This window comes from Vigna angularis, chromosome 1 (genome assembly GCF_016808095.1).
Source record: "Vigna angularis cultivar LongXiaoDou No.4 chromosome 1, ASM1680809v1, whole genome shotgun sequence".
NCBI lineage: Eukaryota > Viridiplantae > Streptophyta > Magnoliopsida > Fabales > Fabaceae > Vigna > Vigna angularis.
Window position 1 is genome coordinate 56,275,440 of NC_068970.1, and position 15,167 is coordinate 56,290,606.

Genomic DNA, 15,167 nt, shown 5'->3' on the forward strand with positions numbered 1-15,167 from the left:
ATTAAAAAAATTAAAAAAATTAAAAAATTAAAAAACCATAAAGTGATACATAAGACATGTTTACGTATAGTACTAACCTAAATGATACGATTGTATTGAATTTCTTAAAATAGTTACGAAAATAAAAGAAAACCTATTTAAGATTTTCCTAAAACGAATGACACGATTTAATGATCCTATAATTTAATCTTCTAATTAACTCGGTGTGTTGAACATCATTCATGGCATGCACCCAATGGCTTAAACTTTTGGGATGACTTATCCTATAAAGAGTGCATGCCATTGAAACTAATACATTGTGAATTATTGCATCTGCATTTCATCTACCTTCTAAGTTTCCTTGGAGTCTTTTAATGTTATAGATGAGAATGTAAATAACAAATTTAAATTCGGTCCTTTAGATAAATATACAATTTGCTAGCCATTTTAAAAGTATTTACTAAAAATATGTTTTTATAATATCACATTTTAAGAATTAGTCACACTTTAAATGTAACATGATATTTTTAATTCTCGTATTATTAATTGTCATTATATTATCGAAAAATGACATTTAGAAATATATTTTTAATAAATGATTGTTTTTTCCATTATGAAATCTTTTCCTGGTTTCTAATTTCTGTGTCACTCCTTTTTATATCATGATTGCACGTTCATCCTTCTTCTCTGTGAGTGCGAAAGGCTACTGATTTTGAAGGATTCACACTGCAAGCACATTCGTCCAGCGCGCTCTACCCCTCACACTCAACCACAATCACAATCACGTAATAAAACGTTCATTCCTCTCCTTCATACTCGTTTTCACTATCTCACACTCCCTTTCACTGTTTCAAGCTTCTAGGTTGAACACTCTTCTCAGTAAAGGGATCAGGGTTTACCGAGATTGAAGTTGAAAGAAGCGTTAAACATCAGGTATTTTACAATGTTATGTTTTAGGGTTCTCACGAAATGAAGCAAATAACAAATTTAAGGTTTAAATGGTAACAATCGAAAAGGTGGTTTCTATTGATTTTGAAGTATTTTGTTGAATTTGAGTTTCGAAGGTTTAATTTCGAGTTGCGCCTATTTAACCCGTGTAGGGCACGTAGAATTCGGGTTCAGTTCAGGATATAAATTATCAAAAATATGACCTGTTGTGTTTACCTTTGTACAAATGCAGAGGAAAGATGGATGTCCCAGAAAAGAACCAATAAGTTTTGTCTGTTCCATATTTTGCTTGTACTTGAAGATGCTTTACTATTTATTTAACCTATATTAATCTATTTTTATACTTGGTTGTTCTCTGAATGTATACTACCAATTTATTTATTAATTTTAACTAACTGATAATTTCTTTGGTGAACTGCTTTTTCTGGGTTGTTTTTAACACCCCCGAACTGAAGTGCTCTTATATTAATGTTTTCTTTTGAAAAGAATAGTGCAAACATTTAATTGTTGGTTTGTGGGTTGATTTTTCTAACTCATTTACTTATGGCATTATTTTAAAAGGTCCATTTCTGAGGTGATTTGGAGCTTGTGTGGGGTTTGTTTGGGTCCTTTCCAATCCTTCTTCAACTGGCTGAGCTAGAGGTATTGGAGGAAGTTGAACTTGAGCTTTTGGAAAGGTTATTCTTATTTTATGATTACTTCTTATGAAGTTTAGTTTAGTCCTCATTAGTGAACACAAAAAAACAGATACATTATGATCAATGATATAACAACGAAATTATCACAACAAAAGCTAATTTGAGTCACATTTGAGTATGCGAAATAACTAAGCATTATGGGAACCAAGTTTCTTGGAAGTTGTCGGTTACAATGTTGAGTCAAATGTATGTATAAGTGGCTCAATTTGTCTGTTCTTACTAGACCGTAACCCATTTTGTTAATAGACAATGATAAGCAATCAAATGTGGGGGAAAAGCAATATCACCTTGGATATGGGTTTGCCTTTGACAAATTTCTGCCCACATTTGCGCTATCTATATCCATCATCCAAGATATCCACTTCACTTGTTTGCCCAATGATTCTAGGCTCTGCAACAGTTCTATGCAAAGAGGCTGGATCCTGGAGTCTGGCTTCTGTGTTTCTGCGAAATAATAAAACTTTCCAAAATCACATAAGGCCAAATAATTGTCCCACCATGAACAGGTTTATATATATGAATTAAACCCTTACCTCCCCTTGGGATCAGGTTCATCCACTTAAGTTTCATGATCACCTACTTTCTCAGTGTCACTTATTCCAGACCCATGTTCATCCTCACTAGATTTTAGATCCATCTGGGACACCGAGTAACTCATCTCTTCTTTCAACCTATCTGAATTCTCAGTTGATGTTAGGATGCCTTTAGTGGTCTTACGTTGATGGTTGTGCTCTCCTTGGTAAATAATTTCAGTTACATGACCCTCAAAAGATCGCTCCAGCTTTTTCTTAACAGGACAATTTGGATGTGTGCATTTGTAATAACTTCGGGAGGAGTCCCTACCCTCTACACTTTTCTTCCCATACTTCCTCCAGTTGTAGCCATCATCATCATCAAGCTGTATCGTAATAAATATTAAATCCAAACCTATCTGAACCTTAATTGGATTGGTTCAAAGTAGAGGTATTCTTGCATGGGTTTGGATGAAAACTGAAATAAAATCTGAACTCTTAAATTTTCATTGGTTTAGATTAATTGTATATAATTTATCGTTAAACTTAATGCATAATAATTAATAGTAAAGAAATCTGTATAATTGGTTTGGTTTGTGTTCAGTAATTTGTAAATCAGAAAATCAACACTAAAACTATCATCAATACTAACATGTATGAGAATGAAAACAAAAAGCAATTAATCAGGAATAATAAGAAAAGCATCTCAAACCTGCTTTCTTTTCCCTTTTGACAACGGTTGGGCTATTATTGGCCCAATAACGGCTTTCCGCTCTTGGGCTTTACCTTCTGAACTACCCGTTAATGAAACTTCGTGATCAACGGTTGAAGGCGACAAAAGAGGTGTTTCCAAATGTAACTTCGTCATCAACTCGGTAGAACTTGAAATTGAAACTCCCTGAAAAGAAGATATGTAATTAAATACAAAACATGAAGTTCATAGGGTATGATCACAGTAGCTAAATTAATTATTGTAGATTAATACCCCGAGGTTGTAGCTACTTAGGCTACTATTGTAGTTTAATGTGCGAATGATTTTGATTCCTATAGTTCGAGTAATTTTGAATTGCTCCATCTTATCCGTATATTTGAAAATTGAATAATTTTGGTCCTCGTAGCTGCAATGGCTTATTTTAATACGCACATTAAAAGATAGTCTTGCTATTAATATACCAATTTTAACAAATGTGGTGATGTGAGAAATTGGTATAAGCATCTACCATATTTTAATCCATATTTAAAAAAAATTGATAGATAAAATTGATAGTAAATTATGGATTAGTTCATATTTAACTTGACTTTATCCATTTAACTTATTGAATCAAATTCAATTTAATCCATATTTAAAAAAAAATTGATAGATAAACATTTTTTCGACACTCAAAGTAACCACTTGACAAACACGTTTAGAGATAATAGATATTATTCATTCTTTTTGTGTTTCTTTTAATAGGTGAAGGGTATAATACTTTGGAAAATGAAAATATTGATCTTGCGGCTTCCTAGATAAAGTATTTTGAATGCCCACCAGGCTCTTTTACATTAAAGAATGACCTTTAAGTTTGCTTGACACTTAATTTGCGGCTTTTTATTTTTCTTTTAAAGAATGATGTTTATGATATACTAAAACATATATTAACTATTTTTAAAAATATAAAAAACAGACAACTATTTTTTTTTATCATATTCACTTTTTTAATAGGTAAAACACCGTCTTAACAATTACATAGCTCCATAATGTCAAAACCAATTTAATCCCATAATCCTGACGATTTTCCAACTATATTAAACAATATTTTTAATCTAATAAATTGATATATCTTTAATCTTTCAAGTATTTTTAGGAAGATGAGAAAGATGTCCCCATTTATGAATTTGTTCATACACTTACATAGTAGAAAAAAATCAAGGAATATATTGAAAACCATCCATCAGAATACCTTTTTATTTGAGGATCATTGTATAAGGTTTTAATTTGATTTTTGTGAATTTCACTGTGGTACATCACTCTTAAAGATCATTTTTCAATTTTTACTCTAATATAATATAAAGGTATTATAAAACTTGCACTCCAAGAAATGTTTTATTTGATTCTGGATAAAAAAATTATATATTTCCAAAATAGGAAGGGTATTTTTTTCCCCATGGCTTAACTCTTGGGCTTCAAAAAAGATCTTGAGTCTGGGAAGATTCCAACATCTACAACACAATGAAATTTGAAAAAAGAGGATAAGTAAAAATTACCTGATACATTCCGCCGAGATATTTATTTAGTTGAGTCTCTTGATGTGCGGATGGTGGGTTCATCATGTCAACCTCCACATTAATTGGTTTAAAATATTGCTCAAAGAATTTGGGTCGACCACCATAACCCCACTCGGATACTCTCCATTTCAATGCTTCCCACCACATGCTTTCTCCTTTGATGAACTTCAAAAATACCCATGGCAACTCTGATCTGGAAAGACTTTGGAGTTTTGGGCAACAATAAAAAATCATTTCTTCTAAAACATGTTCAACACGCAGGCCATTAAAAATATTCACCAAGTTGGGAAGATAAAGAAGCGACATCACTCTCAACTTGGGCAGGAAAAATGCTGGTTTACGTTTTGGTGAGTCATGACTTATTAGGGTGGTTACTTTTGGACAATCTTCAACATGAATCTCTTCCAAAAAGGGAAGGCTGATAAAAGTACGAGAGGTGAAGATAGTAGTTAACATGGGGCAAGTGTGTAATGTCATAAACTTTAAAAACGAAAAGGGACTACACCCTTGGCAAATGCTTCTTAAATTCTTCATATAAAATACACTCAACAACTCCAACATTAGAGAAAAAGGTTCGTCAGGTAAATTATCACCATCAACAATTGTTTCCATTTCATTACATTCCGCCAATATGCAAACTTTCAACCTGCTTACGTTGTTCAAATTGAAATCCGAAAGACTCTTGACGGTCATATGTCGGTCAAGGTAAAAAGCCTTGAAGCGACCAAGATTCATCTTTACACCATTGGGAACATTTACACCATTAACAAACTTCATGCTATAGTCAAAATGTTTGAATTTTGTCTCTAGTTCAGGTGTTACACGGGATATTAGACGCCGCATGTGATGACCAACAACCAATCGGAAATTGAGAAATTTTTTGGCCGGTATGAGTTCCAAGAGATCAGCCTTTGGAACATATATGCTCACCGTCTTCAACTTCTCTAGTCCCAAAATTTCCACCAAGACACTATTAACGTTCTCGCTCCATTGCTCATCTTCAGGGTCGACGTCAAGGCTTAGATAATTCAACTGAGTAAGTTTTGATATCACTCCAGAAGGAATTATCATTGTGTTAGAAATCTGCTTGCCTTTTTTACCACGATTAAGTACATGATGGTATGCATCAAAGCATAGGACTAGGCGTTGCAGGTTGATCAATTCTCTAATGTCTTTTGGCAAATGCGTTATCAAAGTCCCGTGAAGATCAAGCTCTTCAAGATTCTTCAGCTGAAAAATTTGTGGGGATATTTCCATGAAGAGATCACAACCTTTAAGATATAGTTTCTTAAGTTGCATCAATTTGGTGAGAGAAGGGGGCAAATCCCTTATACTAGTGTAGGATAAGTCCAAGTGTTGAAGTAGAGGCATGTGGTCGAAAAATGAATCAGGGATATCCAATAAATCAGCATTGCCCTGCAGCAACAACACTTTGAGTTTGGGGCAGCCTGGTGATTGTGGTAGTTCACATATTTTATTGTTAACCAATTCTATCTGAATAAGACTATGCCATTGTCCAATCTCCGTCAATCCTAATGCACCATCCCATATGATGGAAGGTTCTGAGATGTGTAATGATTTAATTATATCATAGGTTTCTATTGGCAAACAGACATCTCTACTTTCAAATTTCAACAAGAGAAAACAGTCTAGAAGCTCCTCGAGGTAATATTGTAACTGTCTCTTGTATTCACCAAGCTCTTGTGTGTATCGTAATGTATTAGCCCAATAAGAAACCAAGATATCATCTCTCACCCCATTTTTAATGTTGTGAACAGGTAAACTGAGTTGGAGGCAAAGCTTTAGTTCATCATCGATGTCTTGCCAAATAATATTTACAAATGCATTGACCATGACTCTGCTAATGCCACTTCGGTCACAATCTTGATAATCATAGAAAGGATTCGGGTTGCTTAATTTGTCAAGTACAAGCTCCCAGTATTTATCATCTTTCACATACCTAAGATGTTTTGCCACAAGGACAATGGCAAGAAGATGGCCATGGCTTTTCTTGACTATTTCCACCGCTATCTTCTGAATGGTCGTTGATGAACCCACTGTGCTACAGCTGATACAGCTTCCCACATAGGTATAGAAGAGTTTCCAAGGCAACATATGATCCTGGGTCCAAATATTCAAATCCATTGTGCATGCAATTCCAAAGTCATCATCCTTCACCGCTTGTGTTGAAGACTCAGTTGCTATCAACACCACTATCCCACTTGGAAATTGCACTTTTTGGAGGTCCAGCTTCCTGTTGCTATCTTCCACTACAATCACCAACAGCCTATTGCTCCTCTTCCTTTTGTCAGTGTCTACTGTAGTTAACATGTCATCACCTTCTGTCATAGAAATACTCACCATGATCTTATTGATTTCTTCTTGAACGTGAACCTCCGCATCAGTCTCACATGTCAAGGCATCTATCCATGCGGCCATCAGAAAATCTTTGTCGATTCCAAACATGTTGTGTTTATCTTTCAAGGCTGTATGTATTTTGTTTACTACAGATTCTTTTTCAGATGAGTTTCTGGTCAACAATCTGATATAGCGCGCACAGTAATCTCCAGAAAACAAAGTTTGAATTAGTTGGTCAACTGCGAGATCAACAGTTAGGGGGAGAAGGCCTTCTGGTATTACATCATTGTTGCGGTTGAAGAGGGATCTCTCGCCACTTTCTATTTCAGCCATTATTTCCACTGGCATGAATCCTTTCATGCATCCCAGTGCCTTCTCGGTTAATAGACTCCATGGTTTGCAAATCCCAGGAAAACCATCTGTGGAAAATAACTGAGCTTTCCATTCAGGAAATGCACTAATCCAGGATCTTAATAGACCTTCCTCTTCTAATTTCCCTGGATATGTCAGCACGAGGCTGATAAAATCCCTTAACCTAATCAAACCTCGCAGCTCCTTGTATGAAACTTCATCTCCATCTTTATATTGAACCATATCTTCAAAATTTCCATATCTATTGAATATTGTTTCATTTTGAGGAGTTGAAAATTCACGACTCAAAATATCGACTGCATATTGAACAAAATCAAAACCTCCAAATCCTTTCCTGAAAATATAGAAAGAAAATGAAGAATGACAAATTGACATCAAAGAAAAGCAAACCAGAATGTACTTGTACAGTAGAATATAATAAAGAGTAGTTTTCAATTTTTAAGTAGTCACTGTATACAATAATTATAAACATGATTGACTAAGAAATGATGAAACATATACAAAATAAATTAAGATCTTTGACGACACAAGAACGGAATACTTACGCATTTTCCATAAGCAAACCCGGGAAACCGGCCACTCGTGTGAGAGCTTCTCTCCATCTCTGCACTTCTTCCATCCTCTCCTTATGTTCCCTGAATCTTTCTTCGTGTTTCGAAATGGCTTGCCCATATTGATGGAAACCATAAAAAATAGGCAGAAGGAACCTTGGAGAAGATTCAACAGCATTGACGATCGCCACTAGTTCACGCAAACAGCAAATTGAGGAAGCGTAGTTCTTGGAAAGGACCACAATGAAAAGGCGAGAGCGCTCAATCACTTGAAACAGGTCAAAAGTTGTGGATTCACCTTTAACGAAGACTTGGATGCCTCTACTTCTGAGAGGATCAAGAACAAAAGCTGTGAGGTCGCGTGTTTCTTCATCGTTGAAACTCACAAACACTGAGGAAGCCATTGCGATTGCAAAAGTAGATTTCGGTATTTGTGGACAGAAAGCAAGATGAGAGACCAAAGAGATGTCTTAAATACTAACAAAACAGAACAAAACTTTGTTTTTGGAGCGTAGTCTTCTAAGATATAAGAGAGAGGAACTTTTTTGAATTTTTAAAAAATATTAAAATTAATAAGAAACTCTAAAAATAATAAATTACTTTCAAAGAGTTTTCATGGTGCCAAGTTTTCATGACTTACCAAAGAGATACATAACCTTCAAAACCAAATTTCGTGACCTTTGCGACTATAGCTGAGAAGGTTTATTCCTGTAGAACAGGACTCCTTGCAACAAGTTCACACAACAAATTTGTTGCAATAATCCGTCAATAAATTTGAAAGAGAAGTTATATATTCTACAATCTATTTATAAGAGCTTTTATGACAACTTCACGTATTGTAAAAGATAAAATACAAAAGAAAAACTTGGGTTTCATATAAAATCTAATACATCACAATTATATGAATCAGTCCAAGAGAAAGAAACTTGTTTTTATGAAAACACGTGTTCTTAGCCGTCTTATCTTGCAAAAGCATTTGAATTCCAAAAACAATATTTTGATTATTTAGATTTTGATGGTTGATGTCAACAATAAATCTTTAATATTGGTGTAAATATCAGCAAAAACACGAATAAAACTTGATTCCTATTTTAATTTAATATCATTTATTGTTTTTAAAGATTTATTCATATTGTATTGCGTATATATGTGAGAACTATTAAACCCAAAATTATAAATTGATGAAAGAGATAGGTTTTCCGGAAAAGTAAAAAAATGGCATGTATTTATAAAGAAAAGTATTATTTGACACACCTAAATTTTTTACATTAATTTGATATTATCTTTATTTACTTTTTACTCTGTTTTTTCTTAAAAAATTACAAACATTTATACTTTTATCATCATTTTATCTTTGTATTCTATGTCAAATGAATGTAAAAGTATGTCATAATACCGTTACTCATTTATAAATGAAAAAGTGAAGTTGTCATGAACACTCTACAACAAGCTGGACTAACAAATTTGAAGGAGAAATTATATATTTTACAATATATTTATAACAAAGTTTTTATAAAAAGAGAAAAATAAAAGAACTTCAAAGTCAGTCCAGTCCTGAAGGAGCTGCGTGCCTGGATTGGAGTCCACTGATTGTGCTTAGGGGGAATGGTGTAGTTGTGGCTAAATTATGTCATTTATTTACACAATGCCACAAAGTCATTTTTAATGTGGACTTTTTTTGGTTTTTGAGGTTGAACACTAAACATTGAAACCCATTTATATATATATATATATATATATATATATATATATATATATATAAAAGTGACTTATAAATAAAAAATTTATGAGAATCAATGAAGTATTATACACAAAAGTAAAAGTAAAGTGTTTAGGTTGAAGTATTAAAAAATGCAACCTACATGAAAGAATTCACTATAATATAGATAATACAACTTTTTAATTTCTCTTTAACCAAACTCTCACTCATAATGCAACTCAAACATTTGACTCTTAGTTAACTTCTAGTGAAGCTACAAGGTCCTATTTACAATGTAATACTCTTACAACTAATACACATGAAACATGTATATACTAACAAGGAAGACAAATGAATAATGTATCTTATTACAAAACAAAATAGTCATTGGACAGTCTCATCAAACGATCAAAGACTCAATTTTCACTTAAATACTAGATGATTTACTAAGAGAGTATACTTGAATAGTCTAGTAAGATGATCTACTGCATGCTAAGATTAGACACCCTAACACTAATTAAACAGTTTAAAAACCTTTTGACCAAAATTTTACTAAGTCCAATTCTTCATATATGTTAGTAAGTGAATTTTAAGTTTATTTTAATCTCATAAATTTAGTTTGCGTGAATAGATTTATATTAAATTATATCTTATAAAGTTAAATCACACAATTTGTCCTTATTTTTGTAAGAAAATTTCAAATTAATCTCTTTGTTTTTATGCATCTCAATTTAGTTCTTATTTTGGAATATTTGATGCAATCAGGTATTTTCTGGCAGGGTTATACTAGCAATGTTAAAGATGTGTGAAGTGTCAGTTCATGATTTGTTTGATTTTTTTTTTAATTTCTTTTAAAAAAAGGTTAAATCATGTCATTTGTTCTCATTTTTGTAGGAAAATCTGAAACCGGTTTGTTTTTTTATGTCTCTTAATTCGGTCCCTATCTTAAAAAATTTGATGTAATCAATGCCCTTTCCATTAATACTATACTAATAACAAAGAGGTGTCACATGTCTATTCGTATTTTGTTTTAAATTTTAAAAAAAATTGCCTTATATCAAGCTGACATGTCACGTGACAATGACAATATAATGTAATAGTGATAGTATCATGTGTTATAGTCATGTCAAGATATCATTACCTTAGTTTTAATTTGGTCTATATATTTTTATTTTATTTTAATTCAGTCTCATCTTTTCATTTAGAATGATGCAATGTTTTTCCTCTCTAAATTAAAACGATATATAAATTTTGGATAAATATTATAAAAATATTTATATTAATATTGATCAATTTATTAAATATTTTTGATAAGATTAAGTTTATTTATGTTTATCTTTTACATTAAAATTTATTTAAAATTATTTTCAAATTTCAAATTTATTTGTTTTAAATTACTATAAAATTATTAAAATTATTTTCAAATTTTATATTCGAATTTGTTAAATTGTTATTTTTAAAGCATCTCGAACATTTACATAGAAATTATTGAATTTTATACATTTTAAAAATTACAATTATTTAAAAAGATTGAAAAAGTTGATAAATTTATTTTATTTTATGAAATATAAATGATAAATAGGCTTAACATATTTGTTACTTAAAATTAATTTTGAAATATTTTTATTAATATTACTTTTTATTAACAACTTTAAAATAATTTTAAATAAAATTTAATATAAAATATAAATAAACTTAATTTTAAAAATATTTAATAAAAATATAAACTTTAATAAAATATCTCTATAAAATTTATATAAAAATTAAAGTTCAAGTAAGAAAGTAATGAAATTGTTTAATTGTAAAAGAGACTAAATTAAGAATAAAACCATTACAATTGACTTCTCACATTGTCATGATCATATGTGTGACACGCCGTTAATTTGATACATAACAAATTTTTATTTATTTTCTAAAATTGAAAAAAAAAATTATGAAACGGTGTACCATGATACTTTTTTAACTTATAATAATAATATGATTATATCAAATTTTTCAAAATTGACCAATTTGAGATTTTCCTTAAAAAAAACAGCATGATTTAAATATCTTATAATTTAATCTTCTAATTAACACGGTGTGTTGAACTTCATTCATGGCATGCCATTGAAACTAATATATTGTGAATTAATGCATTTGCATTTCATCTACCATCTAAGTTTCCTTGGAGTCTTTTAATGTTATAGATGATAATGTAAATAACAAATTTAAATTCGGTCCTTTAGATAAATATACAATTTGCTAGCCATTTTAAAAGTATTTACTGAAAATATGTTTTTATAATATCACATTTTAAGAATAGTCACACTTTAAATGTAAAATGATATTTTTAATTCTCGTATTATTAATTGTCATTATATTATCGAAAAATAACATTTAGAAATATATTTTTTAATAAATGATTGTTTTTTCCATTATGAAATCTTTTCCTGGTTTCTAATTTCTGTGTCACTCCATTTTTTAACATGATTGCACATTCATCCTTCTTCAATTCACTGTGACTGCGAAAGGCTACTGATTTTGAAGGATTCACACTGCAAGCACATTCGTCCAGCGCGCTCTACCACTCACACTCAACCACAATCACGATCACGTAATAAAACGCTCCTTCCTCACCTTCATACTCATTTTCACTATCTCACACTCCCTTTCACTGTTTCAAGCTTCTAGGTTGAACACTCTTCTCAGTAAAGGGATCAGGGTTTACCAGATTGAAGGTTAAAGAAGCGTGAAACATCAGGTATTTTACAATGTTATGCTTTAGGGTTTTCACGAAATGAAGAAAATAACAAATTTAAGGTTTAAATGGTAACAATCGAAAATGTGGTTTCTATTGATTTTCAAGTATTTTGTTGAATGTGAGTTTCGAAGGTTCAATTTCGAGTTGCGCCTATTTAACCCCTGTAGGGCTCGTGAAATTCAGGTTCAGTTCAGGATATAAATTATCAAAAATATGACCTGTTGTATTTACCTTTGTACAAATGCAGAGGAAATATGGATGTCCCAGAAAAGAACCAATAAGTTTTGTCTGTTCCATATTTTGCTTGTACTTGAAGATGCTTTACTATTTATTTATCCTGTATCAATCTATTTTTGTACTTTGTTGTTCTCTGAATGTATACTACCAATTTATTTATTAATTTGAACCAATTGTGATCATTTCTTTGGTGAACTGCTTTTTCTGGGTTGTTTTTAACACCCCCGAACTGAAGTGCTCTTTTATTAATGTTTTCTTTTGAAAAGAATAGTGCAAACATTTAATTGTTGGTTTGTTGGTTGATTTTTCTAACTCATTTACGTATGGCATTATTTTAAAAGGTCCATTTCTGAGGTGACTTTGGAGCTTGTGTGGGGTTTTGTTTGGGTCCTTTCCAATCCTTCTTCAACTGGCTGAGCTAGAGGTATTGGAGGAAGTTGAACTTGAGCTTTTGGAAAGGTTATTCTTATTTTATGATTACTTGTTATGAAGTTTAGTTTAGTCCTCATTAGTGAACACAAAAAAACAGATACATTGTGATCAATAATATAACGAAATTATCACAACAAAAGCTAATTTGAGTCACATTTGGGTATGAGAAATAACTAAGCATTATGGGAACCAAGTTTCTTGGAAGTTGTCGGGTACAATGTTAAGTCAAATGTATGTATAAGTGGCTCAATTTGTCTGTTCTTGCTAGAGCCGTAACCCATTTTGTTAATAGACAATGATAAGCAATCAAATGTGGAGGAAAAGCAATATCACCTTGGATATAGGTTGCCTTTGATAAATTTCTGCCCACATTTGCGCTATCTATATCCATCATCCAAGATATCCACTTCACTTGTTGGATCCTGGTGTCTGGCTTTGTGTTTCTGCGAAATAATAAAACATTCCAAAATCACATAAGGCCAAATAATTGTCCCACCATGAACAGGTTTATCTCCCCTTGGGATCATGTTCATCCACTTCAGTTTCATAATCACCTACTTCCTCACTGTCACTTATTCCAGACCCATGTTCATCCTCACTAGATTGTAGATCCATCTGGATCACCGAGTGAGAACTCGTCTCTTCTTTCAACCTATCTGAATTCTCAGTTGATGTTAGGATGCCTTTAGTGGTCTTACGTTGATGGTTGTGCTCTCGGTAAATAATTTCAGTTACATGACCCTCAAAAGATCGCTCCAGCTTTTTCTTACAGGACAATTTGGATGTGTGCATTTGTAATAACTTCGAGAGGAGTCCCTTACACTTTTCTTCCCATACTTCCTCCAGTTGTAGCCATCATCATCATCATCATCATCAAGCTGTATCTTAATAAATATTAAATCCAAACCAATCTGAACCTTAATTGGATTGGTTGAAAATAGAGGTATTCATGCATGGGTTTGGATGAAAACTGAAATAAAATCTGAACTATTAAATTTTCATCGGTTTAGATTAATTGTATATAATTTATCATTAAACTTAATACATAATAATTAATAGTAAAGAAATCTGTATAGTTGGTTTGGTTTGTGTTCAGTAATTTGAATATCAGAAAATCAATACTAAAACTATCATCACTACTAACATGTATATAAGAATGTAAACAAAAAGTAATCAATCAGGAATCATAAGAAAAGCATCTCAAACCTGCTTTATTTTCCTTTTTGACAACGGTTTTACTATAATTGGCCCAATAGTGGATTTCCGCTTTTGGGCTTCACCCTCTTTACTACCCGGTAACGAAAATGAGGTTGAAGGCGACAAAAGAGGCGTTCCCAAATGTAACTTCGTCATCAACTCGGTAGAACTTGGCTTAATCCTATTAGCACAAGCCAAAATGTTCCTACACCACTGGTGGGAAGCCTTCTCAACTATTGTTCACCTAATCAATAAACTACCATCATCAATAAATCTAAACAAAAGTCCATACTCACGGGTTTACAAGAAAGAACCTAACTAGGGAAACTTGAAACCTTTTGGGTGTGCCTGTTATCCTTGTCTCAAACCGTACAATCAAAATAAACTTCAGCTTCATACAACTAGGTATGTGTTTTTTGGTTACAATAATTCGCACAAAGGATACAAATGCATTAATTCTCATAGGAGAATTTTCATCTCAAGACATGTGATTTTCAATGAAAAGCACTTCCCTTTTCATGAAGGTTTCATTGACACAAGAAATTCTTTAAAAGAATTAATTGAACTTGTCAATTTTGCTTCCTAATTACTTTGCGGGTAGCACTATCAATCATACTCTTGAACCAAACAACAATACTACAAGTCATCAAGAAGAAACCACAGGTGATAGTCTTGCCAACACTAGTACAAATGAAGAAAATATGGGTGAATCTTTACTGATAACAATACACCAAGAGAAAGTCAAGAAGAAGGTTCAACATCAGCAGAGTCAGTAGAAAACAACAATCAAAGTGAAGTCATCAACCCAATACCAACACTCACTGGATGGTAACACAAGAAAAGCTAGAATTTAGAAACCTAAACAACCATACATCGGATTGACAAAAGTTCATGAAGATGACAAAGAATTAGGAAATGTTAAGGAAACCCTAATCAAGCTAGAATGGAAAGAAGCCATGGACACTAAATTCAAGACTATAATATCTAATCAAACTTGGACATTAGTTTCATTCAAGGGTCAAGGAAACATCAAAACCAAGTATAAAGCAGATGGTTCAATCGAAAGAAGAAAAAAGTAAGACTTATTACGAGAGGTTTTCAACAAACAATAGACATAAACTTTGATGAAACTTTTCGTCCTGTTGTCAAGTCCAACGCTGTCAAAAATATACTAGTCAT

At 32.1% G+C, this 15,167-nt stretch overlaps 1 protein-coding gene and 2 long non-coding RNA genes across 4 annotated transcripts; 2 read left to right on the top strand and 1 right to left on the bottom strand.

Moving 5' to 3' along the window:
- Positions 1-621: 621 nt before the first annotated feature.
- LOC108342286 (uncharacterized) lies at positions 622-2,004 on the top strand. The gene is made up of 3 exons (XR_001833360.2): positions 622-764; positions 835-912; positions 1,489-2,004. It is a non-coding gene; the product is annotated as an uncharacterized LOC108342286 (long non-coding RNA).
- LOC108342228 (disease resistance protein At4g27190) lies at positions 1,725-8,151 on the bottom strand. The gene is made up of 5 exons (XM_017579974.2): positions 7,678-8,151; positions 4,382-7,466; positions 2,850-3,035; positions 2,159-2,523; positions 1,725-2,069 (listed from the first exon to the last, which is right to left on the bottom strand). The coding sequence occupies exons 1-4, from the start codon at positions 8,085-8,087 to the stop codon at positions 2,185-2,187; spliced, it is 4,020 nt and encodes a 1,339-aa protein (XP_017435463.1). The 5' UTR covers positions 8,088-8,151; the 3' UTR covers positions 1,725-2,069; positions 2,159-2,184.
- Positions 8,152-11,827: 3,676 nt separating this feature from the next.
- Positions 11,828-12,864, top strand: LOC108342279 (uncharacterized). Of its 2 annotated transcripts, XR_001833359.2 has the most exons (3): positions 11,828-11,975; positions 12,046-12,122; positions 12,701-12,864. It is a non-coding gene; the product is annotated as an uncharacterized LOC108342279 (long non-coding RNA). The 2 variants fall into 2 exon arrangements; XR_008246591.1 differs by having other exon boundaries at positions 11,828-12,122.
- The last annotated feature ends 2,303 nt before the right edge of the window (positions 12,865-15,167 follow it).